The following is a 14,286-nucleotide window of genomic DNA, read 5'->3' on the forward strand; positions in this document are numbered from 1 at the left end:
CTATCATGCACATTTAAAGATAAAGTTTACATAACCTCATAACCTCCAAACCGTAACTAAGCTCATAGTCATCAAAAGTTAATTCCTAGGAAGAATTTGATTATAACAGTCTGTTCCACTACAAACACACCGTTTTTTAGCCATTTCCAAGGAGATTAGAAGTAGGTTTCACCAATCATGCATGGCAGGATCAGAGGGATGCAAGGTCCTGGAAATTGACCTAAAATACTGCCAGTAAAATAGTGGGTAGTTGTGAGTGCCCTGCTCTTACAAACATCTGCTGAACCCTTCCTTGGGTCTGATTCTAACCCAGGGTACAGAAGCCCTGACACACTGGTAAGTGTTCAATCCGAGCAGCCTAATTTGACTTCATTCTGTTTGGGCGTCAGTCCAACTGGCAGATGTTCTTCTAGAAGCTGATCTCAGACACTTTCCCTTTCTAATTTTTTGGCACTGTTGCCTCTGTTGCATGGGCTATTATCTCTGAAACTTTATCTCGGGTTATCCAGGTTTTGCTTGTTTTGTAGGCTTTAGTTTTCCCTTACATCTTTCTGCCCGAAAGAAGTTCATTTGAAAAATACTAAATCACTGGTAACACCTTTGGTGCAAATACGACTTATCAAATAACTTGCCTGCAATTTTCCAGCCATTCATTACCTTTCACCCACCCCCTCTAAAATAGTAACTTCAGAAACAAAAATGCAAACACAAGGTCATCATTGTGAGCACTATACAAATGCACCATTTTCTCTTACAGGTTGGACTTTATAGAATGAAATGCCAGAGCTTTGATATTTATTATCTGAAATAGGTTTAACATTTGGAGAAATGTGTTCAAACACACAACCTTGGAAAGAAAAGCAAGTTGATAGGTCAGCGAACAGAGGGTGAGGAGAAAACACGATGTGCATAATTTTGCTGCGTGTTGGGCGAAAAGTTAGAAAAGTGGGTTCTTTGGAGAATAAAGAGCTCTCAGATGAGGTAAAGGTAAAATACAAATAAATTTCCAACTCTTGATGAGGGCCACGAGATATCAGTTTTAAATATACATGACCACAATATCAATCATGAAGAAATCTTATGTTTTATTGAATACTTTGGCCAGTTCAGCCCCTTTGAAGGGATCACCAATTTAGGAAAGAAGAACAACAAACCATTATTCACTTTCCTGCAGGTTCATCATTTTCCTAATTATTTCTATTGATCCTGCTTTATTCTTTCCGCAAATTAAGGGGCAGGAGGAGAGTTTCTATAATAGAACAGCAATGTCTGGTTCTTATCCAAATATTCCACCTAATAAGGATGTAAATTCTCATGGACTGGACAACCACTCTGCAACATTCCTGAGAATTGAATAATATAATAATCTTGAAAGTCAGCAGAGTGGATTATCCACTTTTTTTTTTTTTCTGGACTTGAACTTGTGAACTTAACAGTAGCGCTGCAAAAAAGCAAATGTGCTAAGCACTTTGCCAGAGTAACCTTCCATGTAGACTTTTCATCTTAAATACACACAACTGAAAACAACTACAATTTTTGGAAAATTATGTACAAACCCGATACTTCTTTTGATTACATATAAATACAAATTAGCTATTTTTTTTTCCTAAAAAGTGGTTATAATAGTAAATAAATACAAAATAAATCTGACCATTATACTTCATGTGCTGGGGTTGAACCCATATAAAATGTACAACTAAATACATTTTAAATCTTTAAGGAATAATTCTCTGATTAAAATATTTGTTTTCCCAACTTCTTTTCGTAGATATAAATATATTTTCAAAATAGCTGTTTTTTTTTTTTTTTTTTCCATTCCATTCCATAAATAAAGTCTTCATTGGGAAATATTAAAGTGTCAACTGGGGTGGGGTTTTTTTGTTTTTTTCTTTTTTCTAAAATATATATATATATATATTTATGTATTTAATTTTGCTGTACTAGCGACACCCACAACCCTCCACAACCATGTCCTGATAGTTCTTTAATACAACCTTTTCATTTTCGTCAAGGTACAGCATCGAGATAGCACTGAGTTCTGTTGGGACACAGCACGCCTTAGGAATCTTAGAGTTAACAGAGTTGACCAACGTCTGAACAATGGCATGATTAGTGGAGTTCAGATGATCAGCCAGAGGAAAAGGGCATTCTCCGTGGCAATAAAAGGCATGATACCCCGGGGGAGCCACAATCCAGTCATTCCACCCCACGTCACTGAAGTCCACGTACAAAGGGTGTCTCTTACAGCTGGACTTAAGGCGTTTCCGCTGTTTGTGTTTTGCTTGACGTTTTTCTCTTTTGTGGAGAGGATGCCCTTTCCCATCATGGCCAAAAGTTACTAGCAGCGGCCTTATCTGTGACCAGCTGTGTTCATCTTGGTGCAAAGACCTGCTTATCCTAACATGTCTCTTGGAGACACCTTGTTTCTCCTCCAAGTGGGTCACTTCCACTACGAATCCATGGTTGGCGTGTCCCTGTGCAGTCCACCGCATCACAGCGGGGGTGACGTCAAAACTTTCCCACCTGCTTGCATTCTGATTCACCAACCTGGTGTCCAAAAGTCTGGTCACAGGGAATTTCGAGTTGGCTGTTGCAGGTTTTATGATTTCATAAATATTAATTCGGTGATGGAAACTGCTATTGTCTCCTAAAGCATCTTGCATCTGTTCTCGAAAAACCTGAAGCTCTGCTGAGGTGATAAACTCCTCCGTGGGGATAGAACTTAAATTAAAGAAGAATCTTCGGGTTGTTTTCCCACTCATTTCTGGTAGTTCTTCCAAAGATTCTGATTTGATAGAGAAAAACAGGGAAGAAAAAACAAAAGTCTTTCAGTAAACCAAGTAATGACATTTGATTATCTACGAAAATTTTTAAACCTCCTTGTGGGATTTGATTTAACCCACGTAAAAGTCAGTCACAGAACATAAAAATTTCCTCTTTAAATAAAAACGGAGCCTCCTTTCTCTCTGTTCTGTAAGTTCATGTCATCATGCATCGCATACCAGGAAACAACCTTTCATAATTCTTCATTGTGTTTTTGATCTAATACATGAATACTGCTTCCAGGTGGCTATAATAATGGGGGAAATGGTGAAGCATTTCTTTGGAATTCCAGACTTTAGGGTTAAAAAAAAAAAAAAAAAGTCAGCACTATAGTTAGTAGAGGTCTAATGAGTGAGGATTTGAGGAAATTATTGCATTTCTTTTTAAAAAAAGGCTTTAATGTCAATCCCTTAAGCAGTATTCTAAAACATTACTCTGCAATTTAGATGATTTACAAATCTCGATATACAGATCTCAGCTTCCTAATTAAAGACTCTGAAACTCAACATCAACGATGACATTTTGCAAAGCACACCCTACTATTTTACTCAAAAGTCCAGAGACAAAGGCATTTACAGGGATCTACTTCTTTGGAAACGTACGGGTGGTACTAGGACACTGTAGTAATTAAGGCCAAACAATTTCAAGAGAAATAGCTTCCCCCACTGTTGTCAGTTCTCTCACCTCTTTATGACCTCAAATATCAAAATCTCACTTTAGACACTTTTGGAAGAAAAATAAATGACCTGTCTTCTGTTTGTAATGCCTTTGTAGTTTTGAAAGATAAACCATGTTAAAAACCACGGACCTACCCAGTAATAGGCTGCAGGATGGACACAAAACCAAAAAAATGATAAAAATTTACGAAAATATGATTATGATCTACATGACAAAAGGAACAGTCTCATCCTATTACAGAATAATCCTTCTATACCCACTATCATTATTTCAAAATAGCCATTTAAGTGGGCCATGCACAAAAGCTTTGTCTGATTTAAAATTTCTGAATTTCAATTTTTAAGAAGTATTGTTCTCCAAGCAAGTAATATATAATACAGTATCTTAAATGCTTGTAGTCTGCAAATCATCAAAGGTACAACATTATTATTAAACTGATAGTATATACCATGAAAGTTTGAGATATTTAAGTTTATTTTATTCTAACTTTACCACATCCTATCATTTCAGTGCCAACAGAATTTGCCTGCTTCATTCAGAATTCCTACCTAAGTGCTAACAAAATCTATTTTGCCATAGTTCCATGTTATCCTAAGAGACTCTGTTTTTTATTAATTTTGCAGTTGTATTTCCCCTAAAGACAAACAGCTATAAGTTGTGCACTGAGTCTAGATGCCTTAGCAAAGGAGAATCATGTCAGATCACTCACTCAAAGGATCTACCTATATAAGCCTTCATCATCAAAGCAACCGTCATTATGCAAGCTAAGTGGACACACCAAGTTCAATCGGGGCAGCGTATGCCAAACTATGGAGTAACGCTTTAATGCAGTGCTTTTCAAACTTCAGCCTTCACATAAAACAGCTTGTACACCGTAAAGCTTTAGATGCAGGCTCTGATTCAGTAGGTCCAGGGAGATGCCTGAGATTCAGCATTTCTAGCAGCTCCTGAGGAGGGGATTCTGGGAAGTGCCAGACCACACTTGAAGTATCAAGGTTTTGTAGGATGTTTTCCTTATTCAAGTGTAGATTGACAGAGGAGTGCCTTTTTAAAGGGCCTTTTTGTAAAATAATATAAAAATGAATAGAAGAACCATTAGTGCTGGCAAATGAGTAAGAGTTGAATGGACCAGCTCTAGGTGGGCCCAGCCAGGGTCTCAGAACAGAAGGTTCTTCTAAAGCTCTTCTACACGGGTATGGGGACTATCAGGCCAATAGAGTCCTTTAGGGGTCCCTTGTGCCTTAATCCAAACCTCTGGGGAATACCTTTCAGGATCCATCCACATTCTAAACTCCACTGGAAGCTAATGGTACTTTAGGCCAGACACAATCATTAAAATAACCTTCTGACCATTTGAACCTGGACTCCTCTCAGTGGCTCCGAACAAGTACCAAGGACTGTGTTTAGCCTCTTTCTTTCTCCTTCTCCTTGCAATTCAGATATTTCTCCTGAAGGTAATTTTTCAGCCAAGAAGGTAAAAGTCAGCAACCTCAGATCCCAGTGACACCAAAGCCAGCCCAGCACCTGAGCTACTGGCTTATCTGATAAGAATACACATAAGAAGAACCTCTTTTCTTTCAAAGAGGGGGAAGCAAGGAAAATTATCTAGAGCATTCACTGACTAGTTATATTAACAAAAGTGCCCAGAGAAATCACAATTGCAAGAAAAACCCTAAATCTCAATCCATAAAGAAACATACATTCTCACACATTCTGTCTCTCACACACATGTACACACCCACATGGCCAGATGATGACAGTGAAGGGACAAGCTACAAGGCAAGTATGAGGGACAGGTAAATGAAGTTAAGAAGATGGGTATAAAAAAAGGTATGAAATAGAATAATAACCTCCAAAAAAAATTAAATGACGAGACTGAATCATATAAAATTGCCACTATTTGACCAGAAACACAGAAACATCAATTTTCTGTGGTTCAGGGTCTCGGTGGAAGTTTGTAGCCTTAGCAAAGGAGAATCACTTAGTGGCCTTAAGAAAGGAGAAAAAAATACACTACCAAATAATAATAGGTGATACGAAGATCTTTCTCTGACCTTCCCACTGCACCTCAGCGAATCTGTTTCTTGAAAGATCCCATCCTCAATACCAAAGCATCCATTGCAACACCCCTGATTATGGAGACAGGTCACAGAGGTAAGTTAGAAGTTCACAGAAACCCTCAAAGCCAGGAAAGTAACTGGCCAAGGTTAGGGAATATACCATCATTTTCTTTAATCTGCCAGGGCAGAGTACGAATCTTTTCTTAAGGGGTACAAAAATTAAAACCTATTTGAAATAAAGTCAATTAAATAAACGAACCTTCTAAATTATCACAGCAACCCTGAGGATGCCAAAAATATAGGGATCCTCAAGTAATATATGCTTTTTTGGAGACTGATACAATTGCTAGTAATTTCTGTAAATATCCCTTCCTGAATAAGCTGAAGTTCTTAAGGGATTTGAGGATTACGAACTATCTTTGACCCAAGTTTCTGAGCTCCTAAGTTCTTAACCAAAGGGATGGAACTATGGCTGCAAAAATGTGAGAAAGTGAAGAAAAATAAGACAACAAGGGTATTTGACCCTTCCTCCAAAAGTGAAGTCCTAATTCAATAATCTAGACTACATCAATCATTGATCTACCTTAAAATAATTCAAAAGACTGAGCTGAATTCTCTCAGCCAGCCTAGGTCCACTCTGGCCTCCTTTCCCCTAGAGAAGGGAAGGCTATAACATTAACGAAAGAAGTCATAATGATAATGATAGCTGAATGCTTTTTTCTGAGTGTATTCTGCCACTATCCGATTTATATGAATTATTTCACAACAAACCAATTTGAGAAAAACACTCATTATCTCCATTTTGTAAATGAAACAGTTGGAGTTCAGAGAGGTTATGTAACTTTCCTAAGGTCACAGAGCTGGCAAATTAAGAGTAGATATATGTAATTGAATCTACTGCAGTTCTCAGGTTTCTCAATTTTTGTTTTGTTTTGTTTGTGAGACAGTCTCGCTCTGTTGCCCAGGCCGGAGTGCAGTGGCGCAATCTCAGCTCACTGCAACCTCCACCTCCCAGGTTCAAGCAATCCTCCCACCGCAGCCTCCCAATTAGCTCAGATTACAGGCGTGTGCCATCATACCTGGCTACTTTTTTATATTTTAGTAGAGATGGGGTTTCGCCATGTTGGCCAGGCTGGTCTGGAACTCCTGACCTCAAGCGATCTGCCCACCTCGGCTTCCCAAAGTGCTGGGATTACAGGTATTAGCCACCATGCCCAGCCAGTTCCCAAATTTCTAGCGGCACTAGCCAGCACAAATAGAGGGCACTACCTAACATACACGAGGACTCAAAAACTGAAGCAAAAGTCAAAACCATTAGGGGCACATTTATATTTAGTACAATGATAACATTGGATGAGTACTGTCCCAAGTAAATGAACAGAAATATACAACTTAGGTATGATGGACAGAACAGACAGAAATGAGCAGAAAAGTGATGGGGTCCACTGGACATGTCTCTTTTATACAGAGCTGCTGCTATTTTGTGGCTGCCCTTTTGTTCTAAATAAAGTATGGTAAGTTTTAGCAAAAAAGTAAGTTACCATTATGCTTTGAGGATTTAAAAACACACTTTGGGCTAAAAAACCTCCAGTAAGACAGCGACAACACAACAAAACCTGGGGATATTCTGGCAAATCAGTAAGGCTAGAAGTCACTGCCGTAACACAGAATGAAAGAGGCCGAGTATAATAGACAAGATTTTCCAGATAATAAAATAACAGAGAACTGATCAAGGAAAAAAAAATATCAAATACAAAAGATTAAAAATATTCCATTAAAAAAAATACAACAAAGGAAATGGCAACTAAAGGAATAGAGAGCATGGTTGTGATCAACAACCCTGATTTGGCCTCTGCCCACCCTTAACAGCAACACCTTTGGAAAGATGAAGTATTCTCTCATTATCTCAGTGAAAATACACAAAGAGCAAGTCTAAGAAGACAAAATAGTTCACTGCAAAGGGATCAAGAGAAATTTAGGGGAACCACTAAAAAAGAGGTGGAATGGAAAATGTCAGTGCCAAGGAAGTATCATTGGACAACAAAGCCTCAATCTCTACAACCATTTCCAAATAGAGTAACTTTCCTACTTAATGCGGCCTCCGTAATGACAATGAAATACCTGGGACCACTAAGGAACCATACCAGGGAAGTACTGACTTTGGTGGATCTATGTGTCCAAATGTGTTGTTTGCACTGGGAATTTGTTCCACAAAGTCTCTAATGAAGAGCAACAGTTGTTTCTTGAACTTTTCTATTATACGGATATTTTCATAATAATTGTATTTGTGGAAAGAAGGTTAATCTCTATTTGAAAGCTTCAGTCATAGAGGCAAATAATCCAGTTATTTCATGTAAGAAGAAGACTGCGTCCTTCAGAGTGAGGAGAACAAGCACCTGGTCTTTCTATATTCCCATTTGACAAAAAAGCATAAAGACTTTTTGGAGGGCCAGAGAAGTCAACCAGTGTCAACGTGTTTCCAACTACAGCAATGCCCACAACACTCTTTCCACTTGCGGAAGTGACTTTTCTATGTTCAATGGCAGTTTCGAAAGGCCGATGTAGCTGAAGCACTTTTTAATGACCTTGAAAACAATAACATTTTAGCAAGCTTACATCCTCCCAAATAAAAGGACTAGACAAAATTCAATAGGAAAAATACAACTGATAATTCTCTCAGATCCCCTGTGATATGGTTGCATTATACTCATATTGGTTGAAAGAATGCCATCATGATGTCCAGTAATTCCACCAAACCATCCGATCACATCCACAAAGAAAACCCAACAGGTAATTCTTATGATTGGGTCTTTATGGTCTTTTATCAAATAAATGCTCATTAATGCTGTAGAAACTAAATTCTGTTCTTGAGCCAGCAACCTTCATCACATGGTTTACCAAAAATTTTTTTAGTAGCATGCATGGCACAAGGATGTTTATAAAAAGCAAATCCTGGGTTTATACAACAATGATTAGTCTTGAGAAAAGTGCTATATCCATCCAGACTAAGGATGATATATTAGTAATAACAAGACAAGAAATGGATTCGTTGAAATTTGGGGCAAAATTACATAGCTTTTCTCCATTATCTAAGCGCATTAAGAACTGAAGTTATTATAAGTTGATTTTAATCAAGTTGGTAACTTCTGTACTGTTTCTCAGGTAACATTTACACTCACAAAGATACAAATTCTGACTTTATAAACTTAAGCATGCTTTTTAAGTTAAAATAACACAGTTTAATAATGTGTAGCCTGTTTAGTTTTGATCAAACCACTTCTAGATGAAGGATGAGAATATGCAGACATCATTGATAAAATCCTCACACAATGGAATATTTTAGGTGTTAACTAACTTAAATGATCTTCCTTTTAAGTTGTAACAGAGACACAGCATCTTCTTGGCCTTAAAAATAAAGTTAAGAGCTTCCATGCTAAATTTCCAGAAGAGGTTTCTAAAACAGCTATTCTTATTACATTTCTATACAAAATAAAAAGTATTCTAATCAGCATTAACTGGGAATGATTAGCTGGATCTCTAATCATTTCAGGGTTAAGATGGCAGAATGTACACATACACACAAATTTTACATATGACAACAGGGGACTTCTGCTTTCATTGAATGAATTCTGAAAGAGTGAAGTGAGATCTTACTGCCTTTCAAATCTGATTTCTGCTAGCAGAGAGCACCTCACTTAGAAATGTGCTTGTACATGAAATGATGATCAATGCAGTGTCCCTGTCATAATGTATAGCTGCCTCAATGATAAAGTATCTTCTGCTATGTGGCCTGCCTTTGGGACTTATTCCCATTACCAACAGATATTCTCACAAGTATAAGTCATCCTTCACACTGAGAGAAAACATCTGGCTGTGCCATTTCTGATTAGTCTATTATCAGTGTAAATTTCCCACTTGAAATTTACCACCTAAGCAGGGAAAGGCAAGAAAGAGAACTTCACTCCCAATCCCATCAAATATCCTTCAAGTGGTTGCTCTGTGATATCCAATTTTGTACTCTTTTCTAGGATTTGAAGAAACCCATGCTCTATTTTAAATGTATTAAGCCAAAGAGGCATTTAAAAATGTAGAAAAAGAACTGAAGTGGAACATATTTTTGACTAATTGCTCTGAGAACTTAGGTACAGCAGATCTCAACAGCTGCTGTAAAACATTTCCAGTCCACTAAATGCCCTTCTGATGAAACAAGCAGAAATATCCCACCTTAGAAAAACCACATGTAGTATCATAAAAGAAAAAAAAATCCACATTTCAGTGCACATGAAAAAAAACAGGCAGCTGCTACAAACGTTTTTATCTGAAGGCTTGCCTTGTCTCTACTCAGAGCCTATCTCGGATTTAAGCACAGGACAAGAAAGTCATTGTGGAAACAATAAGATTGATTGTAGAATTGATCTCCCACGGGGATTAGATTGGGATTCAAAATCTTCCACACCAGGCCCAGATCAACTATAAATTAGAAAGACTTTGGGGCCCTGGGCTTTGATTTTTCAATACTATCTCTGAAAACTCTGCCCTTGGCTCTGTCTACCCTGAAACCCTGGCTTAAGCAGCAGATTTATAGAGCAAAAGCTTCCAAACAGACTTAAAGAAATCTTAATCTGCCTCCCTTTTCCTCCTTTTCCCTCTGTGGAATTCTTGCACGTTTAGCTGACTAGGGGCATGCCTTTTGCCCTCATCTTCCCCATCACTTGATTTCTCTCCAATTCTTCCGGGAGGAGTAGCTCTTCTGGCTGCAAGCCAGGAAGAGGGTGCGGAGTTACTAAAGGGGAATCCCTGGCTCCTCCACCACACAAGCAGTGAGTTAAAATCAGATTCAGAAACCATAGTACAGAAGCAAGAGTGGAAACGTCCGCTGGTGCCCTGGCTAAGCTGCCTCTATAGGGATGGCTGCAGTCTGCCCACGGTGGAGGGCTTTGCAGGGTGACTCCCCGCCCCCACGCCCTGCTCCATGCCTCACCTTCATGGTGGAAGCTGCGCACAGTGTTGGCTCGGCTGGCTGCCCTCTCCAACCGGTGGTCTGGGGCGGGTGAGCCCGGCTGACCCGAGTGCCTGCGATACAGGTCTAGCATGTAGGGGGGCACCACGGCGTCCCTGCTGGGGGTGGGTCTCTGTTTCAGGCCGAACATGCTGAGCAGCCGCAACTCGAACTCGCTCAGGACCTCGTCAGAGGGCTGGGATGAGGGGCGGCCCGACGACGACGCCGCGAACTTCCTGCGGCCCAGCTCCGGAACGAGGCCAGCCGCGCCGCCCAGGAGGACCTGGGGAAGCAGCAACGCTAGAAGACAGCGGGTCCCGGCCACCATGGTCGACCTGCGGACAGGACCGACGTGAGTCACCCGAGCTCCCCGCCCAGTCCTCCCCCCTCGCGCCCCCGCGGCCCGGGCTCCCATTTGGCTGGCGTGCCTCCTCCAGGGTGCCCTCCTGGCTTGGCACACTCGCGAGTCTAGGTAAGACCGACCGAAGCTCAAATGTTTGGGATAATGAAGGGCCCCAAGTTCCAGAACCAGGTGATTTATCGCTCCCATCCAACTCTTAACTTGTCTAACATAAGATTTGGGGTTTGCCCTCCCCCCCAACCAAACCAGCGCCAATGACTGTCACTTTTTTGTGTGTAACACAGCGCTGACTGCCAATGCCGGGAACCTGGGAGACCACCGCTTGGTCTGACACCCTGCGTCCCCTATACAAACCCAAATGCAGAGCGCTGAGCGCTCTCTGGCATATAAACACACACAAATGGTGCATGTGACTTCCTTAGAGGCACTGTATAGAACTTCCTGACACACACACACACAGCCCTATAACTTCCAGACCCTGTAAGCTCAAGGCCACAACTTCTGAAGCCACTTACAACTTGTGTCCCACGCCCCTACACTCAGGGGTGTCCGGAGAGGCAACTCCATCCCGCATCCCCGTAGTACAGTCAAGATACTCATGTATCTTCCTGGGATTACATAAATGGTGAATATCTATTAATGCACGTGTCAGCTGTTAAAAACACAGCACCAAGTGATTCTTCAGTACTGACCCCTCGCATTTCTGGAAACAAGAAGGGAAAGCCCCAACTCCTAGTACTTTTCTAAATGGGATAGGGCTCTGAGTAAAGAAACCAAGTCTCCCGGAAACACTTGAAGAAGGGAGATCACCATGGCAGGGTGGACAGGTTCTAAGCTAACGGGTGAAACCCAGGGGCTAGCCTCTCAAAGGGATTTCTTTGACTCAAAAAAAAAAATAATAATAATAAAAATTTTAAAATAAATAAATAAACAAAACACCTCATCTAAGTGTTACCAGCTCCAAAAGTATTCCGGGGAGAGGGTAAGAAAGAGGGGTGGAAGAGTGCGGGCCGGGAGGGTGAGGCTGATGGTCGTCCGGGGCAGCTGGAAGGGGGCACCCCGCAGGGCTCCGTTGCACGTGGACTGGAAAGGGGTCTGTTTACTTCTGGCCTGGACGTAAGGAAGGGCTCTGCGGCAGTGGCTGCCCAAATCCCCCTCCCACCCACCACCTACCCCGGCCCCTGGCCCGCGTCCTCTACCTTTAGGAGACCGCAGTCCGTCTAAGAAGCACGCGGAGACACGTCCATTGAAAGAGCGTCCACATGGAAAAACTCTGGTCAAAGGACCTGGCGCAAGGACCGAATGTCCGTTCCTTTTCTTTGCCTCCTCCTTCTCCCGGGTGCCGGCCGCGCAGTCTCTTTTCACGCTGGGAACAGCGTCTCAGCGTCGGGCAAGGCCGAGGAGTGGAGGGGCGGTGGGGCTCGGAGGTGGCGAGGCAGGCTCCGCTGGGGCAAAGGCACCGGCGCAAAGTGGGGAGCTCAAGTTATTCTCCCTGCAAATTCAAGAAGTCCCCAGCCAAGTGCTGACACACAACAACAGCGAGCAGGGGGAGGAGTGCGGGGCAGGGAAGGGAAGGGAGAAAGGAGAAGCTGGTGCTGTCGTCCTCCTTAGGAACCAGCGCCCGAGGGACGCGTGGCCCCGCGCGGGGCCGGCTCCAGCACTCGGGGAGCGAGGGTCGGGCGCTCCGCGCTAGCTCCGCCGCGGCCCATGGCTCGGGGCAGCCATCCTGGGCGACGCCGGGTCCGGGGAAGGGCACGGCGGCGATTTCGGTGCCAGGCGAGTTGCCCCCCCGCATCACTCTGCCTTACTCCAGTGCACCCCCATTCGCGCTCGCCAGTTGAAAGCACCGCGGCTCTGGCGCCCCGTCGTCCTCGGGCGCATTCTCCGGCGAGTCGAGCCAAGTCCCGGGCCGCCGAGGCGGGTGGTTGTGCTCTCTCCTCTCTCTCCTAGCCCTGGGGCCAAATGCCCTTTGTGACTAGCCTGGGGTCCGATCACACCTCGGCCGGCGCTTCCCAGGCCCCCGATCTCCTGCAGTAGGTGCCCCGCATCGCGGCGCTAGGGATCGGCTCCGGAGTCCCCGGCGCTCTGCGCGCCCGTCCGCGACTCTGGCGCAGCCCGGGCAGCAGAGGCCACGGCGCTGTGGCGCGTTCTGCCGGGTGCTCCAGCCCGCGCGGGGTCTGCGGCGCGCGGGTGCCTCGCGGTCCCCGGTGATCCGCGCGGCGCTGGCCCCGAGAACGTTCGGGTCGCCGGCGGAGGCTGTGGCGGCAGATGTGCGGCGGAGGCTGCCAGTCCCCGGCAGGGTGTGGGAAGCGGAGCGACTAGCGCAGCGCGAGCCGGGCGCAGCGCGGCGGGGCGAGGACTCCGGCGGCGACGGCGGCGGCGGCGCCGTGGCGCGGCGCTCGCGGCTTTTAAAGGGGACGCCGCCTGCCGGCTCCCTCCCGGCCGCGGCCGAACACCTCCCCCTTCGCGGCGCGGCTCGCCGGGGATCCCCGAGCGGGCGGGAGCTGCGCGCAGGGGTGTGGACGGCGCGCCCGGGCAGCCGCGGCGGGGTGGGGCGGAGGGCGGGGGCGCGCGGCCGCCAAGGGGGGCGCTCGCGCCTCCACTCCCTGTCCTCAAAGGATAGATCAGCTGGCGCGCCGGACCCTCGCGGGGACTCCGGAGGCGAAATCCAGGACAAATGCAGGGTCAGGGTCTGGCCTCTATTTCCCCTCTGGGCCCGTTATTCAACTTTCAGTTTGAAGTTTTTCGGTAATATACAATTTCAAAAAACAAAACAAAACAAACACCTCAATTACAGCGCATTTTGGCATAGCATAGACGTTGGATTCACGCTTCTGTTTCCCCGGAATAGGAGGAAAATTAAAAGAAAACAGGAGGCTGGAAATTGAGTGTTTTTAAACATTAATACAAAGAGATGTATGTATTTCCATATGTAAATGCATGTGTACAAATTTCCTTTTACATAAATATGTGTATGCATTTATTTTCATATCCATATGCATGTTATAGTTATATAAATATATCCAGTATACAAAAATATGTACATATATTTCTATATATTCTATATGAGAATATATGCAACCGAAGGTAAACATTTCGGTAAATATATGTCTATGTATGTGACATGGATGTCATCCTGCTTTACGTGACATGTGTGTAACGTAGACTGTGTGTGTGGCAGCCTGAGGGATGGATGGGAGGGATTTGATTTCTTTTCATGGTACAACCACTTTGTGCCTTGTGATGTTCCCCCCCCCCTCCCCAGAGGCAGGCGATTAACAGCTCAGAGGAAGGTAAAATAACGCACTGTGTGAACCAAGCATACAGGACAATTTCAGTTTGGGACCTTGGAACCTTCTACTCCA

The 14,286-nt window shown here is 43.8% G+C and overlaps 1 protein-coding gene across 1 annotated transcript; it reads right to left on the minus strand.

The window, feature by feature from the left end:
* Window positions 1–1,061: 1,061 nt before the first annotated feature.
* Window positions 1,062–13,305, minus strand: BMP2 (bone morphogenetic protein 2). The gene is made up of 3 exons (XM_008018529.3): window positions 12,121–13,305; window positions 10,543–10,895; window positions 1,062–2,785 (listed from the first exon to the last, which is right to left on the minus strand). The coding sequence occupies exons 2-3, from the start codon at window positions 10,886–10,888 to the stop codon at window positions 1,941–1,943; spliced, it is 1,191 nt and encodes a 396-aa protein (XP_008016720.1). The 5' UTR covers window positions 10,889–10,895; window positions 12,121–13,305; the 3' UTR covers window positions 1,062–1,940.
* Between the last annotated feature and the right edge of the window lie 981 nt (window positions 13,306–14,286).

Source organism: Chlorocebus sabaeus, chromosome 2 (assembly GCF_047675955.1).
Source record: "Chlorocebus sabaeus isolate Y175 chromosome 2, mChlSab1.0.hap1, whole genome shotgun sequence".
NCBI classification, from domain to species: domain Eukaryota; kingdom Metazoa; phylum Chordata; class Mammalia; order Primates; family Cercopithecidae; genus Chlorocebus; species Chlorocebus sabaeus.